This window comes from Pteropus alecto, unplaced genomic scaffold, assembly GCF_000325575.1.
Source record: "Pteropus alecto unplaced genomic scaffold, ASM32557v1 scaffold10, whole genome shotgun sequence".
Taxonomy (NCBI): domain Eukaryota; kingdom Metazoa; phylum Chordata; class Mammalia; order Chiroptera; family Pteropodidae; genus Pteropus; species Pteropus alecto.
This window is the reverse complement of record NW_006431210.1, coordinates 6,105,826-6,130,209: the sequence shown is the minus strand read 5'-3', so window position 1 is coordinate 6,130,209 and position 24,384 is coordinate 6,105,826. Positions and strand designations below refer to the sequence as shown.

Genomic DNA, 24,384 nt, shown 5'->3' with positions numbered 1-24,384 from the left:
TACAAATGTACAGAATATGCCTGAGGCTTTAATTTTTTAAAAGAAACACAGCTAATTCGGATGCTTAAATTCCATGACGTTTTTGTTTGTTTGTTTGTTTTTTAAAGAAAAGGTACCTAAGATTATCATAAATTTTCAGCACAAGACTAGTATACAGGCTGTGGTATGGAAAACAAAGGCAGAAGAGTGAAGAGGTAATACTGAACATCAAGCTTAAGTAATCTGTTGAAAAAATTATACAGGCAATTTACCGGTTAACCTAGAGGATGTGACCATAACTTAGGTAAAGCTGTACATTTAAAAAGAAAAATTTTTTGTTTCACTTGCTGCCAATATTATATTTGAGAGATTGAGCATTAGCCCTTCCCATTAAAGCAAACGTCCATACAGGCCCTGGGGATGGGGAGAGGGAAGAGAATGGTAGCAATAAAAGATTATACATTAAATAAAATTAAGATCCTAAAGATTTCAAGAGAAACAAAGTGGAGAACTAGCCCTAAATGAGAAGAGACACTGGTCTAACTGCCAAATAGACTTGTTAGACCTTATGTAGTTTCAAACATAACATCTTACCATATAGAAATATGACAAGCAGCAGCACACTGTCCAAAAAACTGACCCAGTTTTTACAGAGATTTTACCTAAAAAAAAAAAAAAAAGCAACAGATGAAATAAAAATGTTTATAAATGCTCATGCTGAATAAAGATGTTAAATGTTTAGTAAGCTGGTATTAAAAAAAGTCAAGCTCATAAAAAAAGTACTGAGGTTATTCGGATATTTCGATCCACTTAATATACATCTGTAACATTGGGCAGCAGTCAGACATTTTAGAAATAGCTTTGATTTTATTTCTAGTTATTCTCTCAGAAAAAGAATTATCTTAACAGGAACGAATGATAGTTTTCCATTTGTTTTACTTTCTATCTTAAAATGATTAATATCAACTAATTAAGATTTTAACTAAATAATAAATTTATTCAGTGAATCTACATTTCATATGGTTGGTTTGCTTAGACATTACATATACCTTAATGTGTAATTTTGCTTCATTTGAATGTGATCACCTATATCTCACATATAATTCCAATGATGAGCATCCATTTTTGAAAACTTTTCAGATACCATAATCAATATCTCCAAGAAATTTATATTCCTAAAATAGTTTCTAGATAGCCTAGTGACATACCAGTAAAATTCTCAATTACTCTGAACTGGAAAGGCAACTTGCAGTAAATGAAGGTTCAAAAAGTTGACAAATCTCTACTGAAAAAAACTAATCAAAGAAATAATTCCTAGATAAGAGTTTATATATTCATCTGAAAAAAAAAAAAAAACAAAATATGTTAGCAACTTCAGAAAACTGAATTTTAAATTTCAGAAAACACAAGTTCTAAATACTTATGCCAAAGGGTCAATTTTAAGATGAGTAATGTGAATGTCCTAAAGAAATGACAGACATAAGAAGTCCCATTACAAGCAATTCTGTATATATAAAAAAAAATTAATGCCAAGCCCCAATAGGAAGTTCAAATTTAACAGTATTCTATAGAGCTGATTTCAAGAAATTCTTTACTTTTAAAATGGGCCTCTACTAGTATATTAAAGCCAACTACAGGTGACAGCCAATCTCTGGGAGAACTGTAAAAACAAAACGAAAAGGGAGGGAGGAAGGAAAGAGAAAACGTTTTTGGTTTACAGCACTTAAAGGTGTTTCAGGCTGATTTCTACTAGACTAGTGAAAAACTGCTTTGAATTCATCATGGTATATATGTGTGACAAAATAGCCCCTCCTCTTCCCTCCAAATATACCTTGATTTTAAAAATAAGGGCTAAGGTTTATCTTTGACAGGGTAAAATAATAAGGTAGGCCTTTATGCTAAAATGTAATTTAAAGTAAGAAAAATTTCCAGGGCAGATTAGAGATTATTCCTGTAATGTCCAATTTCCAGAGCCTGAAGAAGTGAGATGGAACCAAGTAATGCTGCCAAAATCATATGGAGACCAAAACAGAGACTAAAGATAATTTTTAGAAAAGGGAGCGGGTACTACAGAAATGGAAAAGAAAATGTTCAGAAAGGTCTAATTCTAAGTGGGAGAGAATAGAAGAAATAGTGTCCTCAAGAGGATGAGATGCACCAGAAACAAAAAAGAATCCCAAGTACAGGGGCACAGAAGGCTATGGTAGGTAGATCAATAGAGCAAACAAGAAAAAATATGTAGAGATTGAGAGTACAAAGGATAGGCTGTCCAGTCAGAGGTAAAGAAAAAAATGCTGGCAGGGAAAGCTTACAAATGACCATTCATTCAGTCCTTTATATTTATGAACCAGTTATTATTTTTTGCCTCTAAGCTCCAATATAGCCTTCAATATATGTTCTGTGTTAACAAAATTCCTTTAACTATTTCTCATTTAAAATGAGTATGGTGTTAAGGTTTCTCAGAAGTATAAGAGGAACACTGTAGGAGAAGAGGCTCTCTAATCATTTCAGGTGTAGGCTGGATTTGGTGGGATGGGTGCGAGGATATCTGGTGGTACAGACACCAGCCATGGGCCCAAAACAAAGTCCTGTTGTGACTGCAGCCTTGATCTAGCAATAACTTTTCTGCGGTCCTCTTGACATGGTAACCAGAAGCCCCATACACACTCTGAAAGCCTCCTGCCCACCCACTAGTACCCAAACTCCCACCGCATACCATGCTATACAAGTTACCAGCTCCCCCATACATCTATACTCCAAAGGGTGTTTTATTGCTTGTCTGGCAATGCCAAACCAGCTCTGGCTTGGCCAAACCATAGAGCTTCTCTGCTGTTGGTGGGCTGAACCACACCCTCCCCAATGAGATCTAAATCCTTTCAAAGCTTGTCTTTCCTTGGGTACTATACCCCAGCCCAAGGATACCCTATAGTGTCCTTCTATATTAGTTACTCTTCAATTATAGTTAATACTTCTTTACATAAAACTCCCTTATTTAACCTACTGTGATTGATTGGACCCAGACTACTACAATCTATTACCAAAAATAAAAATAAAAATAAAAAATCATTATATATTTACAACTACTAAAAATAGTTCATACCCTGAAATTTCCACAGACTCTAAAGCTAACTACATGGGCTAAGAGAGAATGAGAAAGGATATATACTGTGACCCAAACATATCCTCAGTATTTACCAATACACAAATTTGTGTTAGACACACAAATTATAATTCAGTCTTGCCCCAACTAGGGAAATAAGACACAAAAGGACTACAGTCAAAGCTCAATATGACAGAGCATATGATGAGTATAGACACTGAGTGCCAAAAGGCCCTTATAGATCCTGAATGCCCTTGGTAATAGAGATACAAGTTACAAGGCTGGTATAATAAATGAAGTGAGTGTTGAGGTCCAAATTTATAGTAGTAAGAATGTATACAAAAAGGAGAGGCTATGCTCAAGGACCAAATCAACGTTTTTTGGTGAGCTACTAGAATTCAAAAGTAATGGAGAAAAAGAAGTTGAGTAGAACTCCTAGTTTCCTAGCTTAAGGTACTAGCCATCAGTGGAAAGGAAGAAGGCAAACAGGTAGGTGTGCATGGGTGTTTTCTGAACTCAGTCTTTTTGACATGTTGATATTGAAAGACCTGATTTAGAATTCTTCAATAACAACAGAATTAGAAATTAATAAGAATGCTGAGAAATTTCCAAATATTTGGAACAACACACTTCTAAAGAGCTCATGGGTCAAAAAAGAAATCATGAAATAAAAGAAAAATTTTAACTACGTGACAGTGAAAACACAACATATTAAAATATACAGAAAATAGCTAAAGCAATGATTAAGCTTTAAATCTCTTATTAGAAAAATAGAAAGAGCTAAAATAACTTATGTTTCAACCTCAAGAAGCTAAAGAGCAAACCAATCACGAAGTAGAAGAAAATAACAAAGATCAAGAAACAGATGAAATAGAAGCGATATAGAGAAAAATCAATGAAAATAAAAGTTTGATAAACTTTAAACCAAGAAAAGAGAGAAGATACAAAAAAGCGACACTAGGAATAAAGAGGTGACATCACTACAGACTGTACAGAAAATAATTATAAAGGAGTTATTATGAAGTGCCAAAATTTAGATCATTTAGATGAAATGGAAGAGTTTAAAAAAAGATGCACATTATCAAATTACTCATGAAGAAACATAAAATCAAAACAGAACTATGTCAATAAAAATTGAATTAGCAGTTAAAAATCTTCCCAGGTTCAGGTGGCTTCACTCATGAGAAGTAATCAACAGTTAAGGAAGAAACAGTACAATCCTATAAAAACTTTTAGAAAACGGAAGGGAAGGAAACACTTCCCTAATTTATTTTAGGAGCCCAATATAACCCTGATACCAAAGCCAGACAAAGCTATAAGAAAATAAAACTACATGTCAATATATCCCTTGTGGATATAGAGCAAAAGTTCTTAACAAAATATAAACAATACAAACCCAGTAATGTATTAAAAAAGTTCATACATCATGAACCAATGGAATTTATTCCAGGAATTCAGTTATTTTAACATCTGAAAATAAAGTAATGCAGTGGTTCCCAATTGAAGGTGATTCTGCCACCCTCCCACTTCCCTCCCTGGGACATTTGGCAATGTCTGAAGACATTTTTGGTTACTGCAACCTGGCATCTTGTGTGTCGAGGCAAGGGATGCCGCTAAATATCCTACAGTACACAAAACATTACCCAAACTACCTGGCCCAAAATGTCAATAGTGCTGAGGTAGAGAAACCCCAAATTGATGTAATAAAGGACAAAATCATATGATCATCTCAATAGACATAAATAAAGAATTTGAGAAAAATCTAATTCATGATAAAAACTCTCAAACTGAAAAGAGATGAAAACTTTCTTAATCTATGATAAAGAATATATACAAAAACTCTCCAACTAACATCATACTTAATGGTGAAAGCCTGAATGCTTTTCCCTTAAGATCAGGAAAGAACGGATGTCCATTTTCATTGTTTCTATTGGACACTGTGTTAGAGGTTCTAGCCAGTACAGTCAAGAAAAATTTTTTTTAATGTATACAGATTCCAAAGGAAGAAGCAAAACACTTTGTAGATAACACGATCTTTTAAAATTCCAAGGAATCTTAAAAAAATTTCACAAGCAAGTTTAGCAAGGTCACAGGATACATGATCAGTATATAAAAAACTATAGTACACTTCACAATTTTAAAAGGTACTATGAAGCTACATTAATCAAGACAGTGTGTCAATGGTATACAGATAGAATATTAGATCAATGAAACAGAATAGAGTCGTGAAATAAACTCACAATTTATGGTCAATTAATTCTCAACAAAGACATCAATTCAGGGGAAAGGATTGTCTTTTCAATAAATAACGACTGAATAACAACTGGATATCCATGTTCCCAAAAGAGGGTGTTGGGGATCTTAGACCCTTCATACCACATTAAAAAATTCACTCTAAGTGGGTCATAGACATAAATGTAATAACTAAATTATAAAACTTCATGAATAAAACATACAGAACATATGTGTGGCACTGAGTTAGGCAACAGTTTCTTACGTAACTCCAACAGTATAATCTACAAAAAATAATGAATTAGACTTCATCAAAATTTAAAATTTTTGTCCTTCAAAAGACCATTAAGAAAATGAAAAGAGAGCTAGACTGGGAGAAAATATATGCAAAACATGTATCTGACAGGACTTGTCAGATTCAGGACCTTTATCCGGAATAAAAAAAGGAAATCTTACAGCTCCATTATAAGACAGACTATTCTCCCTCTAAAAATGAGTAAAAGATTTCAATAAATATTTCTCTGAGGAGAATACACATAAAATACCAATAAGCACATGAAAAGATATCAACATCATTAGTCACTAAGAAAATGCAAATTCAAACCACAATGAGATATTACTAGGCCACCCTCTAGAATGGCTATAATCAGAAGCCAATGAAACCAGTATTTCCAAGAATATGGAAAAACTGGAACCCTCATACAATATTGGTTACAATGAAAAATGTTACATTTGTTGGAAAAGTATGGTAGCTTATTAAAGAGGAGCTACACTAAACATAAAATCCAGCATTTCTTCTCCTAGGGATTTGTTCCTAGGAAAAATAAAAACATATATCCACATAAATATTTGTACCTAGCATTCACGGCAGCATTATTTAACCAAAAATTGGAAATCTAAATGTCCACCAACTGAATGAACAAAATTTGGTATATATCTACACAATGGATTTTATTCAATAATAAAAAGGAGTGAACTAGTGATATATGCAACAATATGAAAAAAGCACTAAAACATGGTAAGTAAAAGAAGACACATACAGAAGAATATATATTATATGATGCAGTTTATATGAAATTTCTAGAAATAAAAAGCATATCAGTGGTTGCCTAGGTCTAGAGATGAGTAGATAAGAAATGAAGCTCGACTATAAACAGAGACAGTGAGTAAACATTTAGGAGTGATAGAAATGTTCTAAAATTAAATTGTCATGATGATCACAGAAATTTATAAATTTACTAAAACTCATCAGACTTAAAATAGGTGAATTCTACCACATACAAATTATACCTAAATAAAGCTGTTTCAAAAAAAGAAAAACAAAGTAGAAAGCCAAAAAGAAAAAGATTAATCTCTGTCAGAAAAGTCAGCTCCTTTCTGAGAAGAGATCCTACCAAACAGGATGGCTTGGAAAGGAGGAGACAGGAATCTTTAGCTAGCTTCCAGGTAGGGTAGAAAGATCTCTAGCCGCCTTCTCTACTTAAGCAAAGATGTAATATTAAACAAAATAGGCAGGATACAAAATTGTGTTTACTGAATAATCACCAACTACATGTAGGAGAAAAAAGCAATGTACATGGGAAAATGAATACAGATAGAAAATATATTAAAATGGCTAAGCCAAAGGTACTAAAATCATAAGTAATTTCTCATTCGCTTAATTTTCTGTTATTTAATTATACCTTTCTAACAAAAACTAGTAAGCATAATTAAAGACCCCCAGAAAAGATTTAGAGCAAAAAAGTTCTATAGGCTGAAGTTAGAAAACACTAGTTTAGATTTTATGTACTGGACAATGAAAAAAACTGTAAAAGGTTAGTCATAAATTTCATATAGCCTTAATTTCATTTTCATTATAACCTTCCTTTAAAGCAGTAATAATCTAATATCTATCCATAAAAAACACTGGATCAATGAGATTGGGTATGGCCATCACTCATATCTGGGTATCTCACCAGCCCTTTTTGCTCCAGCTTCATAAAGGTACTTAATATGGTTAAATCTGTTTAGTAGTTTACGAACTTTTTTGTGTGTGGTTTTATCTGTTAAAATTTATATTAGTTTCAGGTATACAGTACAATGGTTAGACATTTATAGCTTATGAAGTGATACCTCGATTACTCTAGCATCCATCTGGCTCTACACATAGCCATTACAAAACTATCGATTGTATTCCCTATGTTGTACTCTACGTCCCTGTGACTGTTTTGTAACTACTAAATTGTACTTCTTCATCCTTTACTAATGTTTACTAATGTTTGAAGAATGAAAGCATAGAAAGACTACTATTACCTAATTAACAGGACAAAATAAGTTTAGCTCGCTGCTCCTAATCAGGGAATATGATAAAAGACAGGTAGGAAATATGTCGCTTGTTCTGACAGAATTAAAATCATTTCTTTTTATTTTGCTAAGTGTGTCCCTGAATTAGGTAAGTACTTTAAAGAATTAATGTGTATTTACTTTATAATACTTCAAAAAGAGTCACCTAAAATTAGTTAATACAATTGAGTTATATGATGTTTGAACAATGAGTCCAACTGTACATAAAAAAGCATAGCAAATTAGAATTAAAAATTTAAAACTTAAAATAGATAATCTGAATAGGCCAATACCTAGTAAAGAAATTGAAACAATAACTAATAACCTTCCAAACACAAACCCCACATGGTTTCACCGGTGAATTCTACCAAACATTTAAGGAAGAAATGATAACTTTCTAAAACTTCTCCCAAAAATATAGAAGCAGGGTTACTTCCTAACATTCTATGAGGCCAGCAGTATCCTAATACCAAATCCAGACAAAGACATTACAAGAAAGGAAAACTACAGATCAATATTTTCCACAGAGATAAAAAAATCCCCAACAAATGTTAGCAAGTTGAATCCAATAATGAATAAAAAGACTTACACACCATAATCAAGTGGGATATATTCTGGGTATTCAAGGCTAGTTCAATACTCAAAAACCAATGTAATACATCACACCAAAAGGTTAAAGGAAAAAGATCATATATGAATAGACGCCAAAAAACATTTGACAAAATCCAATGCCCATTCAAGAAAACTTTGACTTGATAAAAAACGTCTGCAAAAAATCTACAGCTAATATCACACTTATTGGTGGAAAACTTGAAGCTTTCCCACTAAGATCAGGAATAATGTAAGAATGTCTACTCTCACCATGTCTTTTCAACACTAGTTGAAAAGTGCTAGCTATTGCAATAATAGATGAAAAACAGTATACAGACTGGGAAGAAATAAAGCTGTTTTTGTTTGCATGACATTACAGAAAATCTCAAACAAATCAAACAAAAAACTACTGAAACTAATAAATAATTATAGGCAATGTTGTAAGATACAAACTTCAACTGAGTTACTATTTACCAGCAATGAACCACTGGAATTTAAAATAAAAAACGCCACCATTTAGCACACAATGCACATTACCACAAATGGAAGAAAGGAAGGGAAGGGATGGAAGGAGAGAAAGAACAAGAAAGAGAAAGAGAGAAAGGGGGGAGGGAGGGAGAAAGAAAGGGAAGAGGAGAAAAAGAAAGAGGGAGGGGTGAGATTGAAAGAGAAAAAGAAGGGAAGGAAGGAAAGAAAGGAAAAGTAAATACTTAGGTATAAATCTAACAGTATGTACAGAATTCATGTGACAACTACCAAACTCCAAGGAAAGAAATCAAAGATCTGAATAAATGGAGATTTTCCATGTTTATGATAGGAAAACTCAATATAGTTAAGATGTCGATTCTTCCCAACTTGATGTGTAGATTCAATATAATCACAATAAAAATCTCAGCAAGTTATCTTGTAGACATAAACAAATTAATTCAAAAATTTATATGGAAAAGAAAAACCCAGAATAACCAACACAATATAGAAGAACAAAATCACAGGACAAATACAACCCAACTTCAAGATTATAAAGTTATAGTATAATAGTCCCCCCTTACCTACCGTTCTGCTTTTCTAGGTTTCAGTTAACCATGGCCTAAAACTATTAAATGGAAAATTCTAGATATAATTCAAGAAACAATTCTTAAGTTTTAAATTCTGTACTATTCTGAATAATGTGATGAAATCTTACAATGTCTCCCTGCGAAAAGCAAATTAAAACCCTGATATACTATTACATATCCACTAGATGGCTAAAATTAAAAAATTTGAACACACCATGTGCTGATGAAGCAAGTAAATGCAACTCCTCATATTCTGGTGGAGCGGATACAAAATGACACAACCACTTTAGGAAACTCTTTGGCAGCTTTTTATAAAATTAAGTATATACTTATCATGCAAACCAGTAATCCCACACCTAGGCATTTATCTAAGAGGAACACTAATTTATGTCAATATGAAGACGTATATGCAAACATTTATAGCTGCTTTATTCATAACTGCCAAAAGCTAGAAAACTATAGTACATTCATACAACAGAATACTAGTCAGTGATAAAAAGTAACAAACCACTAAACTATACAACATGGATGATTGTCAAAGTATTACACTAAGTGAAGTGAGTCAGCCCTTACTGTTTCTATTACATAGCATTCTACAAAAGAAACTACCAAAGATAAACAGACAGAAATCAGATCTCTGGCTGCAAGGAATGTGGATTAAGAAAAGGATGTGATTACAAGGGCACAGGAGGAAACCTTTAAAAAAAATAATGTACTCATCACTTTGTGTTCCCACAATGTTCTATATCTTTGCATGTATTAAGTCAAATGAGGTAGGTATTAATATTCCATTTTTATAGTTGACAAAATACACATGGAGATGGTTTAAACAACCCTAATGATAGAGCTAGCATTTAAACAAAAAGGAAGAAAACCATGGCAGTTTGTCTACAAAGACTGTACTTTTAACCACTAGATCTTGATGACAAAATGTTAGAACCTCTATAGAATACAAATCCCAAAGTACACAGAAATATGTCTGTCAACAGTGCTTTGAAAACAATAATGCTATGACACAAGACTACTCTTGTAAATTCATTCATTCATTCATTCATTCGTTATGGTGACACTGGTTAAAGAAATCCAGTAAGTTTCAGGTGTACAATTTAGCAGTAAGGCATATATATATATTATATTGTGTATACACCGTCCATAGTTAGAGTTCTTTCTGTCACCACATATTTGATCCCTTGTACCCACCCCATCAACCTCCCCTCTCCCCCCGGCCCCACTACCCTCTGATAACCACTAGTCTATTGTCCATGTCCATGAGTCTGTTTGTTTGTCCGTTCTTTTGTTGCTTTTAGGTTTTTATCCCACATATAAGTGATATCATGTGGTTTTCAACTTTTTCTGTCTGGCTTATTTTCCTTAGCATAATTATCTCAAGGTCCATCCATGTTGCCACAAATGGCAGTATTTTATGTCTTCTTATGGCTGAGTAATATTCCATTGTATCTATGTACCACAGCTTCTTTAGCCAATAATCTATCATAGGACACTTCGGTTGCTTCCATGTCCTAGCCACCGTGAATAATGCTGCTATGAACACTGGTGTGCAAATATCTTTTCGGATATGAGTTTTCAAGTCTTTGGAGTAAATACCCAGTGGAAGGATTGTTGGATCATATGGTAGATCAACTCTTAGTTTTTTGAGGAACCTTCATACTGTTTTCCAGAGTGGCTGTACCAATTTGCAGTCCCACCAGCAATGTAGGAGGGTTCCTTTTTCTCCATATCCTCTCCAACGCTTGTTATTACTTGTCTTGTTGATAACTAATGGCTATTCTAACAGGTGTGAGATGGCATCTCATTGTGGTTTTGATTTGCATTTCTCTAATAGCTAGCGACATTGTGCATCTTTTCATATGTTTGTTGGCCATTTGTATGTCATCTTGGGAGAAAAGTCTATTCAGGTCCTCTGCCCATTTTTTAATTGGACTGTTTGTTTTTTGTTGTTGTTAAGTTGTATGAGTTCTTTGTATATTTTGGATATTAGGCCCTTATTGGAGATGTTGCTTACAAATATCTTCTTCTGTTCGGATGGTTGTCTCTTTATCTTGTTGACAGTTTCTTCTGCTGTGCAGAAGCTTTTTAGTTTGATGTAGTGGCTCTTTTAAATTTTAGACACATTACCTTATAAAAAAGGTTAAGCAGTTGGTTTGAAAATAAACACACCATCCGCACAGAACATTAATAAGGAAATAATGGCCTTAAATATCATATTAGAACAGATCCACACTTAACAGACATTCATAGACCACTTCATCAAAAAACCGCAAATACACATTTTTAAGTGCACTATCCTATGTGACCTAGAGTTGATGCAATCTGTATCAAAATCCAAATTTTTTTTGCAGAAATAAAAACCCATCCTGCAATTCATATAGAATCTTAAGAGACCCCTAAGAGCCAAAAGAATCTTGAAAAATAACAAAGCTGAAAATATAAACTTCCTGATTTTAAAACTTATACAAAGCTACAGGAATCAAAACAGCATGGCGGTAACAAAAAGACACACATATAGACCAAGGGAACAAATTACCCCAAATAAATCTTCACATATGTGGCCGAGTGATTTTCAACAAGTGTGCCAAGACCATTCAATGGTGAAAGAGTCTTTCAACAAAAAATTTTCAGAAAATTGGACATCAATGGGCAAAATAATGAAGTCAGACCCTTAGCTAACACCATATACAAGAATTAACTCCAGAAGACCTAAATGTAAGACCTAAAACTATAAAATATAAAACTCTTAGAAGAAAACATAGGGCCAAAGTTTCCTGACATTATCTTTGGCAATGATTTCTCGGATGGGAACTGAAGGCACAGACACAAAATAACAAATCTGACTTCATAAAAAAAATGTGTGCATCAAGACAATATCAGCAGTGTAAAAAAGGCAACCCACAGGATGAAAGAAAAATTTGCAAATCATATATCTTATAAAGTATTAATATGGAGAATATATAGAAAATTCCTAAAACTCATCAACAAAAAAACAATCTGATTCATAATGAGCAAAGGACTTGAATAAACATTTCTCCAAAGATATACAAATGGCCATTAACCCCATGAAAAGATACTCAACATTACAGATCATTACGAAAATGACAATCAAAACTAGTGAGATACCACCTTATACTCATTTGTATGGTTACCCAAACAAAAAACCAAACAGCAAACAAAAACAACAAGTATTGGTGAGGATGTGGAGATTTTGGAAACCCTGTGTACTGTTGTTGATGGGAATGTAAAATGATACAGCTGCTAAGGAAAACAGTATGACAGTTCCTCAAAATGTCAAAAACAGAATTACCACATGATCTAGCAATTTCACTTCTAGGTATATATCTCCCAAAATTGAAAGCAGAGTCCTGAAGAGATATTTGTACATCCATGTTCATAGCGACATTATTCACAATAGCAAAAACATGGAAGCAACCCAAGTGTCCATCAATGGATGAAAGGATAAACAAAATGTGGTATATATATATAAATACAACAGACTGTCTTTAAAAGTAAGAAAATTGTTATATGCTACAACACAAATAAACCTTGAAGACATTATGCTAACTCGGTAAAATAAGCCAGTCACAAAAAGACAAGAACTGTATGATTTCACTTATACAAAATACGTAGAGTAGTAAAAATCATAGATAGTCGAATGGTGGTTGTCAGGGTATGGGGAGGGAAGAAGGGGGAGTTACTGTTAAATGGATATAGTTTCAAGTTTTACAAGATGAAAAGCTATACAGATAAATGGTGATGGTTGCACGACATTATGAATGTATTCAATACCACTGAACTCTACACTTATAAATGGTAAAGATGGTAAATTTTACATTATGTGTATTTACCACTGTAAGGAAAAGAACGAATGAGATACTACTTCATACCAATAGGCAATACAAAAAAGTATTGGTGAGAATTCAGAGAAATTAAAACCCTCATACACTGCTGGTGGGAATGTAAAACAGTGCACAACAACTGCGGGGAAGAGTCTGGCAGTTCCACAAAATTAATCATGGTTACCACGGAACCAACAGTTCCACTCTTAGGTATGTACCAAAAAGAATGAAAACGTATGTCCACACACAAAAACCTGTACACAAATGTTGGCAGCATTATTCATAACAGTTTATAAAGACAACTGAAATGTCCATCGACAGATGAAGGATTTTTAAAAGTGTGGTATATCCACACTTTTTAAAAGTGTGGTATATCCGCACATAAAAGTGTGGTATATCCATACATAATGGATTATTCAGCCATAAAAAGGAATAAAATTTGATACATGTCAACATGAGTAATTATGCTAAGTGAATGAGGCCATACATAAAAGGTCACATATTTTATATAGTTTTTATAGATATGAAATGCCTAGAATAGGTAAGTGTATAGAGACAAAAAGAAAACTGATAGTGTGAGGGGAATTGAGAGTTACAAGGGTTCTTTAGAGGGTGATAAAATATTCTATAAGATACTAAAAACCACTGAACTGTTGACTTTAAAATGGTTAAAAATAATGATTTTTATGTTAATATGAATTCTGTCTCGGTTTTAAAAGTTAAATTTAAAAAAATGTTAAGTAAGATAATTAAGATGCCAGTTAAAACACTCTTGCAATGGTCCAGACTCATGATATGTTGAAAGAAAACAAAGAATACAAAGCTACACAGATAATGCCATTTGTTTCTTAAAAGCATAAAAAAATTTTAGAAATATGACAAAATAAAAATGGTAGCAATATCGAAGTGATTTCTGTTTCTAAATTTTCAACAAATAGGACTTTTGTGGTTTAAAATATATAAAAATTATTATTTTTTATTACAAAATGTTTCAAACATATAGAAGAGTAGAGAATAGCCATCCAGACTTCCATATACGAAAATACCTTATCTACTTCAGATTTTTATTAAATTTTTTGTCTTTTTTACTGATATATTTTAACCTCACTTCATACCTCCTTCCTCTATTTCACTCACTCATACAGTGGTTATTCAGGAATAACCACTTTCATGAAGTTGATATATATGATGGACACATACCTTTTTTTACACTTTCATTATAAACAGGTATAAATACATAAATTCAAGACTGGAGAGACACACGGCTTACCAGTGGAAATAGATAAGGAAAACCTGAACTGAAACTCAAGAATCGCTGGACACTCAGTGTGTAAAATTTAGTGAGGAGACTGAAAAACTCCAGGTTGGATCCAGTCATATGGAGACCCCCACAATTTTGTGTGATTTACCTCCAGGATCTCAACCAGGTTCTCACAATATAAGGAGAAAAGAGTCCCTTCATTGCTTCTGGCACAGGGTTGGGGAAAGAACCATTTTGAAATATGCCAGAGCATTCAATTCTTAACAAGGCCTATCTTCAAGAGGAACTATTAACCAGTGTCTAACCTGCTAGCATGTTATAAGAGCCTAACTGACCTGGAGGAAGGGAAATACCCAACTCCAGTCAGCTACAGCCTTCTACATAGGAGAAGTAAAATATCCAACTCTAGCCTACTCTAGCCATCCTTTCCCACCTAAGGGGAGAGGGGAAAAAAAAGAAGCACTTATGAAGTTCACAGTCCGGCTTACTAATCACAGGACTATAGAATGCTTCTCCTCTGCCCACACCTTACCTTCACATTACTAAAGAAATTACAGAAATTCCTTTTACTTAGTATAGTGTGTCTGGCTTTAAAGGTATAATATATCTGTAATGGAAATATCAGAGGAGAAAAGAGAAAGGAAAAGCATATTTGAAATGATAATGATGAGAATTTCCAACAAATGAACATTAGACACCAAACCACAGATCCAGGAAGCTCAAACACACACACACACACACACACACACACACACACACACACACACACACACAGCCAATCTAACTACACCTAGACATCTTTTTCAAACTACAGAAAATCAAAGTCCTAGAAGTAGCCAGTAGAAAAGACACCTTATGCGCAGAAGGATTAAAATAAGAATTACATAACTTCTACTAAGAAACCATACACGCGAGAGTGAAATATTTAAAGTATTGAGAGAAAAAAACACCAACCTAGAATTCTATATATTGTAAAATTATCCTTCAAAATTTGTAAAAGAGAAATAAGACTTTCTCAGACAAACAACATTTGAGAGAATTTGACAACAGACTTGTCTTGCGATAAATGTTAAATAAGATAGATCAGAAACCTAGATCTACATAAAGGAACAAAGAACATCAAAGACAGAAGTAAAATAAAAACTTCTATTTTCTTATTCTTAATTGATATTACGGATAACTATTTGTTAGAAATAATATCAACAATGTATTCTATTATATATGTTTATGGATATATATCTTACATATGATTATGTATAAGTGAAATAAATAACAGTAACATTACAAAGAACAAGAGGAAGGGATTAGGATTATTTTGTTATTATAAGGTACTTATATTACCTGTGAAGTGATATAGTGTTAAGTATAACAGATATGTTATGAAAGGAGAGAAAATGGAATCATAAAATGCACAATTAAAACCACAAAAGTCAGAAAAAGAGTGGAGGACAAAAATAGAAACAAAGAACAAGAGTAACAAATAGAAAACAGGAATATATATGTAAATATTAATCCAACTATATCAATAATCTGAACATCAATATTAGTCTAAATGTAGCAATTAAAAACCAAATTGTCAGGGTAGATCAAAAAACAAGACCCAAGTATATGTTGTGTACCAGAAGCCAACTTTAAATATAAAGATACATATAGGTTAAAAATAAACAGATGGCAAAGAAAAATATGCCATGATAACACTAATAAAAACAAAGCAGGAATAGCTATATTAATTTCAGACATAGCAGATGTCCAAGCAAGGAAAGTTATCAGGGATAAAAAAAAGCATTACATAATGATAAAGGGATTAATTCTCCAAGAAGACATAATAATCACTAGAGTGTATGCATCTAATTACAGAGGGTCAAACTACATGAGGAAAAAATTGATAGAACTGCAAGGAAAAATGGATGAATCCACTATCAAAATTAGAGACTGCAAAACCCCTCTCTCGGGAATGGGCAGATCTAGCAGGTAGATATAATAGACATCTACCAACTACTTCACTGAACAGCAGAATACATATTCTTCTCAAGCCAACATGGAACATTCATTCACCAAGATAAAACATTCTGGGCCATAAAACACATCTTAACAAATTTAAAAGAACAGAAATCATTTAATGTGTACTCTCAGCCCCCAATAGAACTAAAAATAAATAACAGAAAGGTAACTGAAAATTTTCAAAATAAGTGCGGATTAAACACTTCTAAATAACACGTGGGTCAAAGAAAACAATTAGAAGAGAAATTTAAAAACATTGTTAACTAAATAAAATTGAAAACAACTTATCAAAATTTGTATGATGAAAACAGTGCTTATAGGGACATTTACAGCACTGTATGCATATACTGGAAGAGAAAGATATAGCTAAAAGATTATCTAAAGATAATCTAAGTTTCCACCTTAGGTAACTAGAAAAAGAAGGGAAATTTAAATCCAAAGGAAGCAGAAGAAAAGAAGAATGAGAGCGGAAATTAACAAAATAGAAAATAGAAAATAGAGACAATCAATGAAACGGAAAATTGGTTCTCTGAAAGATAAAAAAAAAAAAAAAAAAAATCGATTAGTCCCTAGACAGGCTAAGAAAGAAGAGGGCACAAATTAGTAATATCAGGAATGAAAGAAGGAACATCACACTACAGATCCCATGAACATTTATTAAAAGGATAATAAAGGAATACTATGAACTCTATGTTCATAGTTTGATAATTAAATGAAATGAACCAATTCCTAAAGGACAAAATCTGCCAAAACTCACAAAAGAAACAGATAATCTGACTAGGCCTGTATCTATTTAAAAAATTGAATCAATAATTAACCTTCCAAAACAGAAAGCACCAGGACAAGGGGTTCACTGGTGAATTCTACCAAATATTTACATAAGCAATTATACCAATTCTCTACAATTTCTTTCAGAAAACAGAAGCAGAATGAATAATTCCTAACTCATTCTATGAGGTCAAGATTATACTACTACCAAAACCAGACAAAGTCATTATGAGAAAACTACAGACTAATCTCTTATGAAGACAGATGCAAAAATCCTCAACAAAGTATTAGTAAATCAAATTCAACAATGCATTTTAAGAATTATACACCATGAACAAGTTAGATTTATCTCAGGTATAAAAAACTGGTTCAACATTTGAAAATTAATAAATGTAATTCATCACATCAAAAAGTCAAAGGAAAAACATCATGTAATTTTATCAACAGATACGGGAAAAGCATTTGACAAAATTCAACATCCATTCATAAAATCTCTCAACAAACTAGCAGTAGAGTAGAACTTCCTTACATAAAAAAATCTACAGCTAACATAGTTAATGGTGAGAAACTCAAAGCTTTCCCACTGAGATCAGGAACAAGGCAAGAATGTCCTCTCTTACCATTCCTTTTCAACATAGTACTGGAAGAACTAGCTAATACGAAAAGACAAGAAAAGGAAATAAGAGGTATACAGATTAAGAAGAAAGAAATAGCTTGGCAACAGCAAAATGATGCCAACTTTGGACATAGAATTCAAAATCCAAGACACTGAACCACATTTCAACTTTCTAAAGTATTCTGATCATTCTCCGTCCACACAAAAGAAACAAAATTGATAGCTTGTTTTTTTTTTTTTTTTGATAAACTTTTTTGGAGCTATGACTTATAAAGGACATTATCATCATCTAAAATAGGCATAGTAGGATTATTGTCAAAATTTATATAACAAATGGAGAGAGAATAGTACCTGACATTTTTAAATATTATTATATTTACTATGAACAGTAATGCAGATCTCTGTATGCAACTATAACTGATCAAAGATAAATATGTACCACCTACAGCATTTCAGCAGAAAGTCCATGGGTATTAATGGTAGTAAAAAAATCAAATGTTACTTACCCACAAGTAGTACGTGAACTGAAGTGCAAAAATAGCAATGCCTTCGTTATCAAAGGATCCAGCTACAGACCGAGAAATGTAACCTGGTACAATAGCAATAAAACAAGCAGCTAAAAGTCCTGCTCCTTGGTTCCAAAGTTCTCTGGTAAGCAGGAAAGTAGATATAGATGTAAGGCCGCTAAAAGTTGGTGCAAGGAACACACATACATCTCTTATGTGAACTGTTATGTTCAATGTGTTTAAAATCCAATGGATAAGGCCAGCTGTTATCATCAACCCTGGGTAAACCTAGGAAGAACAAAATGGAAAATGTAATTACATATAAAATAATGTAGCTGAAAACACTAACATAAGTTCTTGTCTTTATTATGATATATTGTTTATAATAAGTTTGAGAATAATATCTCAAAACAGTTTGCCTTCCTCACGCACTACAAAATTAAATGTTCTTTTAGACTGACTACAAAGAAAAAGCTCATATATGGAGAGATACATATTTAAATAAGAGATCAGATGAAATGATTATTAAAACTGAAAATGTTTTTCTATGGAAAACTGTGGGTAAGTTTCTTATTGACACCACTATTTTTTCATTATAAAACACGGTCCTAGTCTAACTTACCCTTAAGTTTAGGGTTCTAACATGATCCAGTTTTGCCCATACTTTTGTGTGTATAAAGAAATAAAAAAAGAAGATGAAATTGTGTGTACTATTATCTAAGTGGTAATGACTCTTCCCCCCTTTCAAAATCAAGATTTGGAAAGTAAACTACTCTAGCTAGGAAATGAAGGACTAGTCAATTTGTGAATTCAAAGATAATATTTTGGGGCTCTTGAAAGGTTGAACATTTTTATACCACTTAAAACAGCAATTGCACCCCTCATCCTCACTCTAAAAGAAGATTCCTCTAAAACATTAAGAGAATTCAAAGAAAAGTAAATAAGACATTTCTGAGCTACTAATCAATGATTAAAATGTGTATTTATATTTCTATCATTAACTAAATCCTACAAGATTCTTTTCTTTCTCCATCACTAAAACTACAAAGAATGTTATAAATTTCCTTTCCTATCTATACTACTTAAAAATGCAAACTCCCCAAGGTCTTTAACTCACTCCCTCACTTTTTCTCCATCACTTATCACCATTTCACATACTATTTACTTTACTTAGTTTATTTATTGTCTATTAGTTAAACACCCTCACAAGAATATAAGATCCAGAATAGCAGGAAAATTTTCCCAGCATCCAGAACAATGAGTGGCAAATGGATGCTCAATACCTACTGAATATGCAGAAGAGAATAAAGGAAGGGGGGAAAAAGTGTGGCAATCATCACCAATCTTAAAAAATAAAATTTTGTTCCATTTCACATACATTACCAGGCCCTAGTGTATGATTTTGTCAGCCATATTCAATACAAATGGAAATGAATTTGAAAATAGCTCTCTAAAGGTAAGTCAATACATCCTTGATAATGTGGCAGAGTGGGCTGACACACAAAATACAGCTAAAATACATAGAAGTACTGGATGAAAGAACAAAGAACCCCCCACTCCCCAAAAAAACCATAACCAAATAACAACAATAAAGAACAAAGAACCCCCCACTCCCCAAAAAAACTATAACCAAATAACAACAATAAAGGTATATTTAAGCTCAAAAGAAAAAGAACCTTGCAGATGCCAAAAATAAAGAAGTTTAAAGTAGGTGCTGATGCCATGAGAGCTCCCAGAAAGAAGGAAAAGACCACATTCCAGGTCTGATATACACCTTCAGAAATGGAAGTTGGTGGGGGTGGGAGGATCACTTAACACAGATCCTAGAAAAAAGGCCTAATTCCCAGCACAAAGCCCGGCCTATAAGTGAAACTAGAGCAGACAAATTCTTCCCATTCATTAAAGGAAGCAGTAAGAAATGTTTTGCCTTACTTACAAAGCTCTGAAGAGAAACAAAATGAGATATAAGAAACTCATTCATCACATGTGTGAATATGGGTTCTACATTTATAACAACTTCAGGTATAAGAAATCTTGAGCTAAGAAATGACCTCTAAAAACTATCCTAAAAAAAGCGAAATCCATAAAAGCTCCAGCAAAGGCAAAAGAGAAAATTATAGGAATGGTCGCAAATATCAGGACACCAAAGGACACCAAAGGTCTCAGAAAACAAGCCTCCATTGAGGATGAATTCAAAGTAAAAAGTTAAACACACAAGGAAACAAACAAGAGTAATCAAATATTAATACAAATAGTATATGACAGGATTAGCACCACAAGAAGTACAGATAAAAGCCATCTACCACACCTCTTACCATTCAATATCTTTTGAATTTGCCCTGGAGACCATCATGACATAACTACTCTCCTACTATCTGTATCTCTATTTACATCAAGGATAAGATGTCTCAAATTAGAAATACAACATCTTACTATCATAGAGAACATATTCCTTCCAAACATAGAAAGAACATTTATAAAATCTGCCAACTTCTAGGTTACAAATCAAGTCTCAAATTTCAAAGGATTAAAAATACGGAATATTTTCCTCTAACCAGTTAAATACAATTCTAAATAACCCATGAATGAGAAGAAATTATAATGAAAATTATAATACATTTTGACTTGAATGATAATGAAAATACTACATACCAAAATTATGCAATGTAGCTCAAAAAACTGATTAGTGTGAAATTTATAGTTTTAACATGAGTACATTAATAACAAAGAAAAGGTTGAAAATTATTGAGCAAATTTAACCAGAAGTCAAAAAAACAAAAACAAACTTAAAGTGGGAGGAAGAAAATAAATTAAAAGTAATACAACAGAAGACAACATTTAATAGAAATAATCAATGGTCAAAGTTTCTTTGAGTTAAAAAGTCTAATAAAATTGATAAACTTCCGACAAAAATGATCAAGAAAAAAAATCAATACTAAACATGTATGTCTCCTCAATAGGTGTCTTGCCTTTCACTTTCGCTTTAACATTCTCCTTACATCCCAAATACTAAAAATATCTTCCCTTATGTCATCTTCTGAATACAATAATTAACCATGAACTATGATCAATACTAAATTATCTGGAGTTATTTAGGAAAGATTTGGGACCCGGAAAATTAGAATTATCTGATTCTTCTAAATTTCTATTTACTTCCAAAAAGCATTTTTTCAATAAAGTTGCCAAAGAACAAAACAAAAATACACAAATAACCTGAACTTAAGATACACTCGGACAAGAGATCCCCTCACAGCCTCCACCATTTGTCAAAAATAGTGGCTAGTGTGAGAGAACCCCACTTTGTGAAGTGGGGGTGAGTGATAAGTATCAAGAAAAGAGATTTAGTAAATTAAATAATGTATAATCAGCCATAAAAAATGTATTAGTTAACTACACAAAGCTCTCAAGAATACTCATCATCTTAGCAGTTAATGATTTACTCAAATAACTATGAATTTTATGATACGAACGTAAATAACTGCAAATATACTTACAGTACCACCTACTATTCTTCCTAGTGGATACCATGCTCTTTCATCAAACCAATTTAAAAATTCATAGAACCCATGAGACGCAAGATGATGTGTTGATCTATAGTTAAACCTAGAGAAAACAGGAAAAAAGGAAATGTTATAAACTTTGCTTACTAGAAAGAAACAGCTCAACCTTTCTAATATTACATTTTAAATATAAGTGTCTTTATATGTAATTCTATAGCTACATAAATACATCTTTTATAGTAATTTTCCTCAAACTTGAATAACAAATTATTTTCCAAAAGATAGGCTCATGCCTCTAATATAACTAAAAACAAAGTGCTCCCCACCCCAATGCCTATAAACCTAGTAATGCTCAATGCCTACAAAACTAGTAATGCTCAAAATTAACATCTGGCCATCTTTTGGGGTACAGATGGTAAACAGCTGCATTTGAATTTTAAAAAAGGGCGTGAGCATAGATGGAATTCATCAAATGGTCGAAGAAGTCAATGACTCTCAAAAGTTTAAGAACCACTGACAGAAGATAGGATGAAAATGAACACTCTTGATACAATTGTCTCTAATCCTACAACCCTAAAAATTGCAAACTAAAGAATAAATTACGATAGCACTAAAACCAGTATAATAAACTTTAACAGCACTGTAAAACAAGAATATGACATTAAGGAATAGAAAGTTAAATAATGAAAAACATAAGACAAATAGGAAGAAATGAAATTGAAGAAATCACAGCCCAAACTGCATGTAGAAGTAAACCAGAGGGTGGGAGAGAGCAAGGAGGCAATTTCAGAGATATTTCATGTTCTGTATAAAGAGAACCTGCAGAAATCCTCAGGGTAATGGCATTAGAAACAGCCAGCCAGGCAGGTAGATCCTCTTCTGCTACCATTGCCAAGGGAAGGAAGTGGAGATCAGAGGTATCTGCACTACATGTAGACAAGTGAGTCAAAAAGCAGAACAATGCTGTACAGAAAGATGAATAGAAAATCCTCACATCTAATTCAGTATCAGTTTGATACATCCTTCCCAGCAGCAAATCATAATTCTCCTTCCCATAATCACTAGATACAAGCATTATTGCATTTTTAGGCAGACTTGATCAAACACCAAAAAAAGCACACACCCAAAAATCAAACATTTGAAGAAAGTAAGCAACAAAAGCTAAGCATCAAAATCAACAATGAAAGAAACAAATATCATAGGAAACATAAATAAGAATATCTTTGGAAGGCTAAATTAAGCCACAGCAGCCTGAAAGGAAGTATAACCTAAAGGTGAAAAGTACAGGTGTTAGAATCATACTGCCTGGGTCTAAATATCTTAGTTCCACACTTTACTAGCTTTGTGACCCTAGTTGGGAAAATAACTTAGGTTCTCTGTGCTCTAGTTTCTTCATCTGTAAAAGAGGGATAACAGCAGTACCTACATCATAAAGTAGCTATGATGAGTGAACAATATAATGTCTCTAAAGCACTTAGAGGCTACTGCTATTATTACAAAATAAAGACTTATGATAAAAGAACTACTCGGTTTTGAGTGTCAAAAATGATTGTCAAGGTAAACAAAAGGTAAGCTAAATAGTAAAAAGTTCAAAAACGAAAAGCAAATTAGAACAAGATAGAAAGTATTCTGAGTAACAATAGCAAGATGACGTAGGAGACATCAGCTTCCTTCCTGTGCACACATGCGTGACCGCACACACACGAAATAGCTATCCATGAAAGAAAATATCCCTGGGAAGGCTCGAAAGTACAATTACGATTCTACCGCAGCCCAATGATGTAAAAAATGGAGAATAACCACAGAGAAAGGACTGCTAGAAGATAGGCTTAGCTGAGACATCTGGAGACAGCTAGAAACAACGAAGAGAGAAGGCTACATTATCAGCTATATGGTAGGTGCCATCGCAGCCCCCAGTAGCCTTTTCTATGGAGGAGTTAGGAAGGCTTTGCTGCTGACCTCAATAGCCCTCATGACAGCCGCACATTTCCAGCAACTTTCACAAAGGAGAACTCCACAGTGTTCATCAGCACAGACCCCAGTGGCTTGCTCTGTAGAAGACAACAGAAGCTTTAGCCACTAAGATAAGCGAAAGCCATCATCATCACAAATCCCTGGAAAGAGAGACATTGCTGTGTTCCCTATGAGAAGCAGCAGCTATTGTGCTGCCTCAGAGGCAGGGCTGCCATGCCCCGCAACCAAAGCCACAAACACTCTGGACCCCAGAGACAGTTATTCTGTGAGTGCTTTCACTTCAGACTCTGGCTGTATAACCACTCTGTGTGTATCTGACTCCTGTACCCTGGCTCTGTGGCTGCTCCAGGGGAACCCACCAGTACCACCATCACTAAGAGGCCACCCATGAGCCAGAGCCAATGCCAAGAGAGACAGATCCCCTTGGCCATGAAAATAATCCATGGGAGAAAAAAGAGGCAATCAGGAGGTCCCCAACAGCCCTCACAAGTCCTGCAGACATATGCAGCTTTAGCTGTTGAGGACCCCTGCAATCTTCATCCACGCTAACCATAGCTGTCAAAGCTACACAGAGACTACACCGCTGGGTCTTCCCTGGTGCAAGAACTGCTACAGCCAATCCCGCTGT

The 24,384-nt window shown here is 33.6% G+C and overlaps 1 protein-coding gene across 1 annotated transcript in view; it reads right to left on the bottom strand.

The window, feature by feature from the left end:
* The window catches only part of STT3B (STT3B, catalytic subunit of the oligosaccharyltransferase complex), a 51,754-nt gene extending 29,872 nt beyond the window's left edge, over positions 1–21,882 (bottom strand). The window contains exons 1-3 of the mRNA XM_006905717.3: positions 21,777–21,882; positions 18,279–18,570; positions 574–641 (exon numbers count right to left, since the gene is read on the bottom strand). Of these exons, the coding sequence (XP_006905779.1) occupies positions 574–641; positions 18,279–18,555 (345 nt within the window). The 5' untranslated portion in view covers positions 18,556–18,570; positions 21,777–21,882. The remainder of the gene's footprint in view (positions 1–573; positions 642–18,278; positions 18,571–21,776) is intronic.
* Between the last annotated feature and the right edge of the window lie 2,502 nt (positions 21,883–24,384).